Below are 13,044 nucleotides of genomic sequence, written 5' to 3'. Positions count from 1 at the left end.
AGTTATATTGGCTTTTTTCTTTAGAAAAATGATAATATGTTAAGTGATAGGTATAAGCTATTAAGCATCCTGAGAACTGGGTTCTAATCCCTGCTCTGGCATCATTTAACTTAGTGGTCTTGGGCAAGCAGTCTTCCCTTTTTGGGGGGGTCTCAGTTTTTTCATCTGGAATCAGAGGGGTCAATTTCTACGGTCTAATTTGTTTTTTCATTAATTCAACAAATATAAAGAAGTTGTTAAATGCCAGCACTGTTCTAGATAAAAAGGCTGAAAGTGTGAGTAAGCAAAGACCCTGCCCTCTTCCGCATTATCCGCATTTTACTAGTGAGGGAGAAATACTGGAAAATAAGGGTACCAGCAGGCTTCCCGCGGGCACAACATAAATCTGGGTCAAGTCAAGCCTAAAACTCAAGTCTCCCAAACTCTAATCAGGTGAACTAATCAAGTAGTTAGTTCCGTCCAAAGTAAATACTTGGCTAGTTGAAAAGGCAAGTTTCAGCTTATTATAGAATGCTCATATTTTCTTTCCTTTCTCTACAGCCAGTATATCGCTATGAGCTATTGTATGAAAAAATAAAGTATATTTTCACTATCATAAAACGTTCTCCCCCACCATGAAAATAAGTAACAACTTGGGGTAACAAACAAACAACAGCAACAAACTAAATACTTGGCATAAAGTGAATTCAGTAGAGTCTGGATATTTGAAATCAGCACCTTACCAACTGCTAGATTGACTTAATCTCAAAAGGGATTTTGACTGCTTTTACAGATGTCACATTTTGCATTGCAAGCTGTTCTGTAGGAAAATAAACCAGGCATTTGTTGCTTTGAAAATCAGTAGGGAAATCCCCCCTAATTCCTGTTAGCCTTATTACTGGAAAGAGGTTAACTTTCAACGATATGGCAACATTTCTTGGCTGAGAGGATGGGAAATTAGATATTTACTTGCCAGACAGCTCTTCTTTCTCTTTTGGTGATTAAAAACATTTGTAAACATATTTATTTATTTGTTTTTGAGAGAAGGCTTAAGTAGAGGAGGGGCAGAGAGAGAGAGAGAGAGAGAGAGACAGACAGAATGTGAAGCAGGCTCCAGGCTCTGCACTTTGAGGGCAGAGCCTGACACGGGGCTCAAACTCACGAACCATGAGATCATGACCTGAACTGAAGTCGGATGCTTAACCGACTGAGCCACCCAGGCGCCCCTCTTCTTTTTCATTTTGACCCCTCTGTTGACTTTGCTGAGGTTTATCTCTTGATGTGCATTGTCTCCTCAAAGGAATTTCATTCATTTTATTAAATATAACAGTATTTTGTAAGTCTGCTTTTAAATCTGCTTTCTTCTAATATAAGTTCTCCGGTACAATAGAAAAAAGGCAGTATCGTCCAGGATTATGTACGTCAACTCCAGGTTTTTAAAATAGAAATCTTACTCTTTGATTCACAAATCCCGTGGGCAAGTCAACATAACCTAAGTGCGTGAGTAAGAATCCTTGCCTTATCTTTGAGATTTTGTTAAAACCCCCACCAGATTGTAATCTCTGCGAAATTATGGACTATGCCTGCTTTCCTTACTATTGTATCCCTAGCGTATGACATAGGATTTGTCATAGAGTTGGTGCTCGATCAATATGGCATGTCATTACATGACTTTATTATTCACTTGGTATCTTAAGATAATTGAAAATTGAATACCACAATACTGTAAGATACTGGAAAACACAGTTCTCAACAATACTTCTTTTACAGGTATGACGGCTTGGACCATGCCACACAGTGTCCTGATTACATCAAGGTTGATGGACAAAATATTGGATGCAGGTTTCCCCATTTGGAGGCATCAGACTATAAAGATTTCTACATCTGTGTTAATGGATCATCAGACTCTCATCCTATCAGACCCAGCTATTTTATTTTTCAGCTTCAAAATATAGGTGAGTTAAACAACTTTAAAATGTTTCTAGCTTGGTCCATTTACAACCACATGGCAGAGAAAAGATGGAGACAGAGATATAGGGAAACTTATGGAAATGCAAAGCCAGAAAAAGGAGGGCCAAATCGAGCCTATGAAGAACCTCTTATGAAATATAGAAGTACAGGGATAAGGAATTGAATGAAGAATAATTTTTTTAGAATTTTTATTTCAAATTTAGTGTATTTCCCGGCTTCCAAAAGTCGGTCTCCTGTACAGTATTTTCGTCTAGTGTTAATGATGGAGGATTTCACACGTCAGTAGGCAAATAGTTGTATATTCTGAGTCTGAATTCCTAGTTCTGACAGTTACGAGAATGACAGGTTCTAGAGTTAGTCATGCCTGGCTATGAATCTTGGATTTACCACTTTCTAGCTGTATGACTTTGGGCAAGTTACTTTTAGCATCTGTTTCAATCTCCTTATCGGTAAAATCAGGATAATAGAGGACACTTCATAGGTTTATTGTGAGACATGAGTGAGTTTACCCCTGGTTCAGCGCCTGACACATCATACGCTCTAAATAAGAGTTAGCTATTAATGAAAACAGTAGCAGTAATGGTTGTGGTAGTTGTTTCTAATGCTACCAAATGGAAAAAATGACTGTAATGCTTTGGATCGTCTAACTTTTCTCTTGGACTTTAATATTTGCCAATATGCGACTTATCAAAAAATTAGTTTCCAAAAGAGCCACGTTTCTCAATACATTGGTCTTGGTTGGCAAGCAGGTTTGATATGAATTCACATTATAGAGATTGGTCTTGAGCCACTTGATTTATCTTAGAGGCTTCCGTCACTAGGTGTCCCTAGCTTTTGATACGAGCGACCGCTCAACTTAGTAACCTCCATGTTGAAACGGTTTCCTTTCGCTTTTCAGTTAAACCTTTGCCGCCAGACTACCTTAGTCTTACTGTGAAGAACTCAGAGGAAGTTAACCTGAAATGGAGCATGCCTCAAGGGCCCATTCCGGCAAAATGCTTTATTTATGAAATTGAATTCACCGAAGATGATACAACTTGGGTGGTATGAACATTGCGTTTATTTGTGAAAATCAGAAACGTAGCCTTTATTTACTTATTTACTTATTTATTTATTTAGAGGGAGCGAGAGCACGAGTTGGGGAGGGGCAGAAGGAGAAGGAGAGAGAGAATCCTAAGCAGGCTCCGCCCCCCCAGTGCAGAGCCCATCTCAGGGCTCATTCACAACTGTGAGATCATGACCTGAGCTGAAAGCAAGAGTCGGACGCTTAACTGACTGCGCCACCCGGTCACCCTGCCCTTTATTTTTTTGATTTTATTTTGATAAGCGTAGCCCTTTGCACAAAACAGCAAACATGTGAACCCATAGGAGGTTCACAGAGGAGGTTGCTAGCCACACGAGGAATAGAATATGACATGTGTCTTGATTTTCTGAAAACCGTATAATTTGGCGGACAAAAGAAAGATGTTTGCTTGCTGTCTGAAAGCATGATCAGTCATACCAATTTTATTTTATTTATTTATTTTTTTTCAATATATGAAATTTATTGTCAGATTGGTTTGCATACAACACCCAGGGCTCTTCCCAACAGGTGCCCTCCTCAATACCCATCACCCACCCTCCCCTCCCTCCCACCCCCCATCAACCCTCAGTTTGTTCTCAGTTCTTAAGAGTCTCTGATGCTTTGGCTCTCTCCCACTCTAACCTCTTTTTTTTTTTTTCCTTCCCCTCCCCCATGGGTTTCTGTTAAGTTTCTCAGGATCCACCGAAGAGTGAAAACATATGGTATCTGTCTTTCTCTATAAGTCATACCAATTTGAAAGCTCTATTAGGGTTTCAGAGATAATCGAGTCACTTGTTTCCAATATCGTGCCAATAAATCAAAATTGCCGAAGGCAGTTGTGGGGTGGGTTATGAGAAGGCCTTAGGTGAAATGAAAACAAAACAAAAAAACACACATATAAAAACCACTTCTTGAGGAACAAGCATCAGGTCAGAGGTAGACCCTGGCAGGGCTGTCTGAATTGCTTGCTGTGCAGAAGAGGGGCTAACCGGGAAAACAGGCAGTGGTTGCAAGACCAATCACCCCCGGCACCAACGAGGTGATGCTGCCTTCAGCCCCACGTCGTCATGTTAATTTCATTCATTGGTTTCCAACTCAGAGAGTGGTGGAGACCGAAAGGGAGTCATTAGTTCTAATCAGTTCGTTGCATATACAGATGAATTGATTTACGTGTCCCAAGGAAGCGGACTGACTTACAATCAAATCACGCAGCTCTTCCCGGTCGACTACATGATGCCGGGTTCCCAAGAAAAGTTACAACAAAAGACAAGCTCTTATGTTGGATGAGGAACACTGTTCAGCCCTTTGAACTGCCGAAACGGAAGTAATTTCCTCAGCGATTTGTTTCTTCCTTTGAGATCGTCCAGCCATGTGTATTCTCATATCGGAAGAAGTAATTTCACGCGAAGCCCTGAGCTCTGTCACACACGTTGTATGGCAGTTAACCAAAATAAGAGTCAGGAGGGGGAAAGAAAACTTGATGTGTATGAACTCTGTAGTTTCCATAGAGATAACATTCACATGATGGACTCTCTTTTTGCTAACTCAGTGTGTGTAGCATTTTCCAGTTGATGGAACCTGAGAAACTTGACACGAATCTGAATACTGGCTCTCAGAAACACCAATGCTATCTAGGCATTTTGCCCTGTCGCACATGCCCTTCACTACAGGTGATTCATTATCCCTGTAGAAAAAATTTAAATTAGAGGTAAGGAAGGGGGGAAAATGAAAAAAGAAAAAAAAAACCCACCGTAGGGAGAGATAATCAGTGTTAAGATTCTGGTATGTACCCTTCCAGTCATTTGACGCGTATGTTTTACGGAACAAAATCCACGATGAAAGAGACAGATCAAATGGGATCTATCTAGCGGCAATCAGATCCGATGATGGCGTCTTATTTTTACTTGGCTTTCAGACTACCACCGTCGAAAATGAGATACGCATCGCAAGAATATCAAATGAAAGCCAACAATTGTGCTTTTTGGTAAGAAGCAAAGTCAACATCTATTGTTCGGATGATGGAATCTGGAGTGAGTGGAGTGATGAACAGTGCTGGAAAGGTAGGAGAGTAAGAGCAGTGACTACGTGACTGCAGCTCTTTGCTAGCGAGTTAATTTTCTTATGGTCTATTTTGTAATCGTGGAAATCAAAATGCTCTTGCATATAGTCTATAAACAGAGAAGATAAACGAGCAAGCACCTCAAACATCGGCTTACGGAAAAATCTCATATTCAGTTTTAACTGGGAGTAAACTAGTTTAAGAGTCTTGTCATAGCTCTCTCAGCAATATTCTTGTGTTTCTGACCGTCACTAAAGAAAATATGCTAGTTCCTTCTGGGGGAAGCCTATTTTTTTTAAAAAAAAATAATATTTATTTATTTTTGAGAGAGAGAGACAAAGTGTGAGCAGGGGAGGAGCAGAGAGAGAGGGAGACACAGAATCCGAAGCAGGCTCCAGGCCCCGAGCTGTCAGAGCAGAGCCCGACGAGGGGCTCGAACTCACGAACTGTGAGATCGTGACCTGAGTTGAAATCAAGAGTACGCTTGTTTTTGAGTGTCTAGTGCCTGATGAGGATTTTTCCGATTAATATGTCATCATTGGTAAAAGCATATGTCATTCACCTCCACTTCTGACTTAAAGTGACTTATGATAAAAAAGACATATTCAAATTAAATAACAAGATAAGCTAAAAAGCCTCGAGACTGGCACAAGATGTTATCGTGTTTGACAGTATACTAGCTTTATCAACAGAAGTTACTAACAATTGTCGAAAGGTGAAGGAAATTAACTCAGCATCGCTCTTTTAGATATATAGCTGTGTAAATACATGTATAGATGTAGATACAGACAGATACTGGCATCTATCAATCATTCATATTTTTATATTGTACCATTATAATAGAGTCCCTGTTAGATTGTTATCTCCCCTATCATATTGATATCATTGTTCTCTTTCATTCATCAAATCTTTATAAAGCACCTAATATGTGTCAGATTTTTTCAGGCTTTTGACATATAGCAGTAAAAACCCCTGTCCTTACAGAATTGATATTTTGTTCTCATATTGACTAGAGAGAAGCAATGAAGAAGCCAACTGTATCATATAATTACTAAGGGCTATGAAGAAAAAACAGGTAGAAAGGGAGAACTCAATTAACCGAGAGATGTGTGGAATCAGAAAGAACACGTACGGGTTCCGTTACTCATTTTTGTCACTGGCATAAGACATCTGGAGACTGTGGAACTGACATTGAGAAAATCATGTCCTGAATTATATCTTATCCTTAGTCAATGCATAGTTTAAAGTGGGTATGGTGAGTTTTTAGTCGCATCCTCAAAATAATACATCCTTTAATGTGTATTCTATACAATCTTAGTGCAATATTGATGACCCATCAACTCCGGGAGGGGTCCATACGGGAACCCTGCTTCAAGGATAGATGTAAGGGCATTCGAGTTGATGTTGAAGAAGTTGCATAGGGCCTTTGTAAAGTCTGTATAAAACTTTTAAGCAAAGGCCTTCTTTCTGAGTGTACAGTTTAACCTTGGACCGATTCACCTTTGTTGCCAGGTGGCGGGGGGAGAAGCCTCTCCTGTAGCTTCTGTCAGCCCCTGAACATTGGCCTTCAGCTGATCATTTGTGGGAAGGCCTAAGGGAAATTCTGGCCATCTGTTTCCTCTGGGGTGAGGGGTGTGGTTTTCTCAGGGAGCCATGGGATTTGTCTTTTAACTGCAAGATACCTATGGGTAGGAAGAACACCCCTTGGGATCTAATAAGGTCCTCGTGAGTGGGAGGGTGAATGGCCACGAATCTTTCCAGCTCCTCTCTAAAATGGTATGATCCTCATAAAGTGGAGGTGAAGAGGCTTTATAATTTCAAAGATGTGCTTCTGTTCACGGGACATGAATTCTTTGTGGCGGGGGTCCAGGATATACCTGAAAAGGACTTCGTATAGGAATACCTGAAGCCCTGGAAAGTAGGAGGAGTTATAAGGGATAGCCAAGTGAGCCCCACCACCCTTCTTGGGTGCTTCTGCTAAAATCACTTCCTAGCTTTCAGCATTTATACAGGTCACCTGTATACCCTGGGACTGGAGATCAGGCCAGAGTGCTCTCTGTAAATGTTATAGGAAAAGCGAAGCTAAGATAGGCAGACGGAGCTGGATTTTGAAAAGGGGAATTTACACTGGATGTTGACTTTAATGTTTGTTTTGATTTATGTTCCTTCATCTCCTTAAGGGAGTCCCTAAGGCTAGCCATTATATTCCTTTGTGTCCCATTTTTAGTTTAGTTTTTCCACAGACATCAATAGGACGAGTGGTCTCTAAAAAAAAAATGTCAATCTAGGAGTCCGATTCAAAAGATCCATTGTCTGGCCATTGATAAGTAGGACCTATTAATCTGAATAGTGACTCAAACCAGTACGTTTCTCTAGGCTTAACCACAGACACAAGAGATATCCCAGAGGAGAGTGCAAAAGATGCAGCCCTCACAAGATCCAGCATAAGAAAACAAAGACCTTTATCATCAACGTTTTTTTTTTTTTTTGGGACAGAGAGAGACAGAACATGAACGGGGGAGGGGCAGAGAGAGAGGGAGACACAGAATCGGAAACAGGCTCCAGGCTCCGAGCCATCAGCCCAGAGCCTGACGCGGGGCTCGAACTCCCGGACCGCGAGATCGTGACCTGGCTGAAGTCGGACGCTTAACCGACTGCGCCACCCAGGCGCCCCCAAAGACCTTTATCATCACAGTGAGACAATGAAGGTTGAGGTGACAAACGGCCCCTTATGGACTGGGACCCCTTCTGCCAAAATTCCCCTGAGAGCTGGCAGGGTCAGACAAAGAAACCTCACTGTAGACCTAGTTGAGCCCAAGTTTTGGTTTGTAAGTTGGACCCAGTCCTGACTACGGTCAGCTCAGAGCCACAGCCTGCTTGTCCATCTGCCAAATGCACACTGGTACATGCCCCCTTTGGTTAGCAGAACATTCTCACTGGTCATAAAGCCAAACTCTCAAGGCCTGGAAAATGGCAAAGGGGAACAGGAAAAGGATCAACAAAAAACACAAGCACTAATACCAAATCTTTACCAAAGGTACTATACCCAAGGAGCTAGTTCCATAAATATTTTCTCCTGCCAATCTAAATTTAGAAAAAGAAAAGGACTCTCCCCGCTCTTGCTCTCATCAGATCCTGCAGGCAGAGATCCAGGAGACTGACATGCTAAGAATTCTTACCGGCCACTTAAAGATTAGCCTGCTGAATAAGCTAACTGTTGTGGAGGAAAAATGTTCCTTCTACTCTTCTAGGTTCTTTGGCTGCTCTAGTAATTAAATCAACATTAAACAGATTAACAATAAAACAAATCAATTTTTTCTGAGCGGCGGGGGTTGGGGGGGGTGCAGAGAAAGACGGAGAGAGAGAATCCCAAGCAGGCTCCTTGCTGTCAATGCAGAGCCTGACGTGAGGCTCGAACTCACAAACTGTGAGATCATGACCTGAGCCGAAATCAAGAGCTGGACTCTGAACCAACTGAGCTACCCAGGTGGCCCCCAAAAGACAAATTTAATTTCATAGGTATAGGAGCCCCATAGAAATGTGGGACCCAAGGGCAAGTAGGGCAGTTGAGGCTTATATGCCATCATGAGCCAAGCAATGGGATCAGGGCCTGGGACTTCAAAGGCGGAGGAGAGTAATTCACAGCATAACAAGAAGAGATGTTTGGTACAGTAGTACCCCCCTTACCCATAAGAGATACATTCTTTTTTTATTTTTATTTATTTATTTATTTTTTTAAATTTTTTTTTCAACGTTTTTTTATTTTTATTTTTGGGACAGAGAGAGACAGAGCATGAACGGGGGAGGGGCAGAGAGAGAGGGAGACACAGAATCGGAAACAGGCTCCAGGCTCTGAGCCATCAGCCCAGAGCCCGACGCGGGGCTCGAACTCCCGGACCGCGAGATCGTGACCTGGCTGAAGTCGGACGCTTAACCGACTGCGCCACCCAGGCGCCCCAAAGAGATACATTCTAAGACCCCCTGTGGATGCCTAAAACCATGGAGCGTACTGAACCCTATATGAACTGTTTTTTCCTATATAATCTATGATAAAGTTTATGAATTAGCCACAGTAAGAGATTAACAGCAATAACAAAATAGGACAGCTGTAACAATACACGGACTATAATAATGGGGTATTTCAAAATACCTTATACTGTACTCACTCTTCTTCTTGGGATGGTGTGAAATGAATGCAAAAATGCCTAAGTGATGAGATGAACTGAGATAAATGATGTAGGCGTTATGGCATAGCATCAGGCTACTGTTGACCCGATGATACCTCAGAAGGAGGGATCATCTGTTTCTGGACTGCAGCTAACCACGGGTAAAATCAAAACCATGGACAAGGACAGGGGGTTGAGGCACTACTGTAATGAGATGTTTTGCCCTTTCACAGTGATAGGTTATTCAAATAGAGGTTGGCTCTCGTAATAGCTCTCTCTCAGAGCCAGCCCCCCCTATCTAAATTCGTTTATGTAGTTAAGGGAGAGGTAAATGTTTTTCTTGAGTCTGGTGGGTCTTGATTGCTTTCAGCTCAAAATAATCCCCATGCCAAAGTGGCATATTTTCTGGTGATGTAGTCCGCTTTCCGTCACCAGCTCTTGCTGGCTACGGCATTATATGATACAATATAAACCTTTGACGTATTAAGAGTTAAGGGATAGGGGCGCCTGGGTGGCTCAGTCGGTTGCGCGTCCGACTTCGGCTCAGGTCATGATCTCGCGGTCCGTGAGTTCGAGCCCCGCGTCCGGCTCTGTGCTGACAGCTCAGAGCCTGGAGCCTGTTTCAGATGCTGTGTCTCCCTCCCTCTCTGACCTGCCCCCATTCATGCTCTCTGTCTCAAAAATGAATAAACATTAAAAAAAAAATAAAAAAAAAAGAGTTAAGGGATACACAAGACCTGTTTCTGTAATCACTTAGCTAATATGTTATCCTTTTTTGATGAAATTTTCTCAGGTCAAATTTTAAACAAAATCCTCTCAGAAAAGAAGAATTGAGCTTTGGGGAGTTGTTTTGCTGAGTGAAATGAAGGGATGTTACAGTATAGTGAAGTGATTGTTCTTTATAAAAAGTGCACAAATGAAAGGAATGCTATACACAGATAGAACCGTGGTATCTATCCACCAGGAAATAAGGCAGAAGTTGCCAACTTTAAGGCATTTCTTCACTAGTTAGTGGTTTATAAAATAATTAACTTTGAAAAATAACTGTAAACTCTAACTGAGCCTCTTTTCTTGTGATTTTTAATCCCAGATGACATATGGAAGGAAACCTTGGTATTTTTCTTGACACCATTTGCTTTTGTCTCATTGTTTGTTTTGTTAGTAACTTGTCTGCTTTTGTACAAGCAAAAAGCTGTACTGAAAACGGTAAGTTGTGTAACATAATGTTTAGCCTGAGATAGTAGATAGCCTTTCAGACTGATTGACAGTTGACTTCTGGGAGAGAATGTGGCAACCTAAGTGTAGACAGTGGCTTTAAAACTCAGGGAATAGTGACCTGTAGCTGACAAGCAAGAGTCAAGCTTTTAGTTTGGACCCACTGCTATTTAATATCATTCAGCGTTTCTTCTCTGTGGTCCACAGACCGCATGGACATTTAGTCTGCATTTAGAACTGATGGACCTATATTTTATAATGTTTCCTGTACACCGTGGGTGTACAATTGATGTTGTATGGATTATGATGATTGTCTGCAGAAAATACAATAATTTAAAAACTCAACACTACTAGGCTAAATTTGGCGGTAGGTTTACTTTTGTTGAAATATAGGAACAATGGCTCAGAACATGAAACACTGTTTACTTCTAGATTAGGGAACAATACGAGGAAAGAGTTACAGGAGAAAGGCAGGATTGGGAGGAAGAAAAGAGTTTCTTAAACTGGATGGAGACTGAAATAGATTACTAGTCTGTCGCAGGCCGATTTCACAAAAATTGAAAAAAAAGTTGCCCACCCTCAAGGAGTTCATACTCTAGTTGGGGGAGAATAGACTCCATAAAAAATATAACCTGCACTGTGAGTTGTTTTTAGATGATTCCTATTTGAGTTGTACGGAGACTATTATAGAATTTCAGAAGATGAAGGTCACTACGGGTTGGTGGGCTTTAAGGAGAAATTGTGACTTGGAGAAAAATCTCTTAATGCCAAGTCTTTTAAAGATAAAGGGAAATTTGAATGTGTATGAAATATTTCACTTTATTTCTCTGCTGAATGCTTTTTTTAAATCTGTTTCTCTGAGGTACTAGTCTGAATTCAAATAGTTTATGTTATTAATGACTATTTGTTAGTAACGGAGTTCTCCCTTAATTTCAGATCTTTCAGAGGAAAAAAGAAGTCTTTTCTCATCAAGACACATTCTGTTGACTGAATAGCTTTCAGTCTTATGGCCAAATGTTCAACGAGTCTTATTAAATGGAATGTTTTCTCCAAAAAATTTAATAAATCTACCTTAAAAGCATTGTTGTATTTAAGTAACTTTAGAATACTCAAATCCTGCAGTACATTTCCTGGATTCTATTAATAGGTTTTTTCCTATTAATCCCTGGTCAGAGCGATACACATAGATAAGTCAAGGGTTGGGTCAGATCTACTCACTGATATATTAATAAAACAATGTGATTTTATCACTTGTACTAAGCCAGAGATATTATTAAATCTTGGAAGATGAGATTCTAATTTTAAAAAAATTTAATTTTTTAATGTTTATTTTTGAGAGATAGAGAGAGAGCGCAAGCAAGAGAGGGGCAGCGAGAGGGAGACAAAGAATCTAAAGCAGGTTCCAGGCTCCGAACTGTTAGCACAGAGCCCGACGTGGGGCTCGAGCTCACAAAGCGTGAGACTATGACCTGAGCTGAAGTCGGACACTTAACCAACTGAGCCACCAGCACTCTTCTAATTTTTTTTTTAATTGTACTTGTGATGAATGTATTCATCATAAGTAAGATTGTTTGGCTTTAAGAGTAACCTGTGGAGGGGTGCCTGGGTGGCTCAGCCGATTAAGCCTCCGACTTCGGCTCAGGTCATGATCTCGCGGTCCGTGAGTTCGAGCCCCGCGTCGGGCTCTGCGCTGACAGCTCAGAGCCTGGAGCCTGTTTTGGATTCTGTGTCCCCCTCTCTCTCTGACCCTCCCCTGTTCATGCTCTGTCTCTGTCTCAAAAATAAATAAATGTTAAAAAAAAAAGAGTAACCTGTGGAGTGGATGAATAAGAAGCAAGAAGTTTTCAACACATTCATAGTCTAAATGTGTGCTTTACATTTCGCGAAAGAGGTAGAAAGAATGCAATGCATAAAAGGCTGAAAATAATGAAACAAACAGAAAGATCAGATTTGAAAAGTTCAGATGTCACAAATATGCAGTAAAAGCTTCAGAGTTTCCTGTGCTAGTTGGCAGAGAGCATTTCCTAGTTGCTGACGGTGTGATTCTTTTTTCTTTTTTTTTTTTTAAGTTCAGGCACTAAAAGGCAGAAGCCTTTGAAATCACTCAGAGGTGTTTTAAAAGTACATCCACCTTTCAGACTAATTGACAGTTGACTTCTGGGAGAGAATGTGGCAACCTAAGTGTAGACAGTGGCTTTAACACTTAGGGAATAATGACCTATAGTTGACGAGCAAGAGTCAAGCTTTTAGTATCATTCAGCGTTTCTTCTCTGTGGTCCACAGACCAATAGAGTGGGCATCTCCCGGGAGCTTATTAGAAATGCAGAATCTCAGACCTTAACCCAAATCTGCTCAACTGGCAATCTGCATTTTAAGAACATCTCCAGGTGGTTCATTTGCACATTCAATTTGAAAAGCACTGATATATAGGAGCATTTTAGAATGAAAGAGATTAAAATAATGTAATGGAGAGGTAGGCTTTGACTCTTATTGGTAGTGACCATTTCTCTCTAACTGCCTCTTGTCATCTCGTCATAGGATACATCACTTCCCTAAGTAGACCTATCCTTGCTAAACATTAAAACCCCCAT

At 40.9% G+C, this 13,044-nt stretch overlaps 1 protein-coding gene across 4 annotated transcripts in view; it reads left to right on the top strand.

Annotated features, from left to right (window-relative positions):
* Positions 1-11,534, top strand: part of IL13RA2 (interleukin 13 receptor subunit alpha 2) — a 39,714-nt gene extending 28,180 nt beyond the window's left edge. For 2 of the 4 annotated variants that reach the window (XM_043569883.1, XM_043569882.1), the window contains exons 6-10: positions 1,750-1,934; positions 2,849-2,994; positions 4,929-5,073; positions 10,329-10,444; positions 11,390-11,534. In XM_043569883.1, coding sequence (XP_043425818.1) covers positions 1,750-1,934; positions 2,849-2,994; positions 4,929-5,073; positions 10,329-10,444; positions 11,390-11,440 — 643 coding nt within the window. In that variant the 3' untranslated portion in view covers positions 11,441-11,534. The remainder of the gene's footprint in view (positions 1-1,749; positions 1,935-2,848; positions 2,995-4,928; positions 5,074-10,328; positions 10,445-11,389) is intronic. The other 2 variants (XM_043569885.1, XM_043569884.1) reach the window with 1 other exon arrangement.
* The last annotated feature ends 1,510 nt before the right edge of the window (positions 11,535-13,044 follow it).

The sequence above is a fragment of the Prionailurus bengalensis genome, chromosome X, assembly GCF_016509475.1.
Source record: "Prionailurus bengalensis isolate Pbe53 chromosome X, Fcat_Pben_1.1_paternal_pri, whole genome shotgun sequence".
Lineage (NCBI taxonomy): Eukaryota > Metazoa > Chordata > Mammalia > Carnivora > Felidae > Prionailurus > Prionailurus bengalensis.
This window is presented reverse-complemented; position numbering and strand designations above follow the sequence as displayed.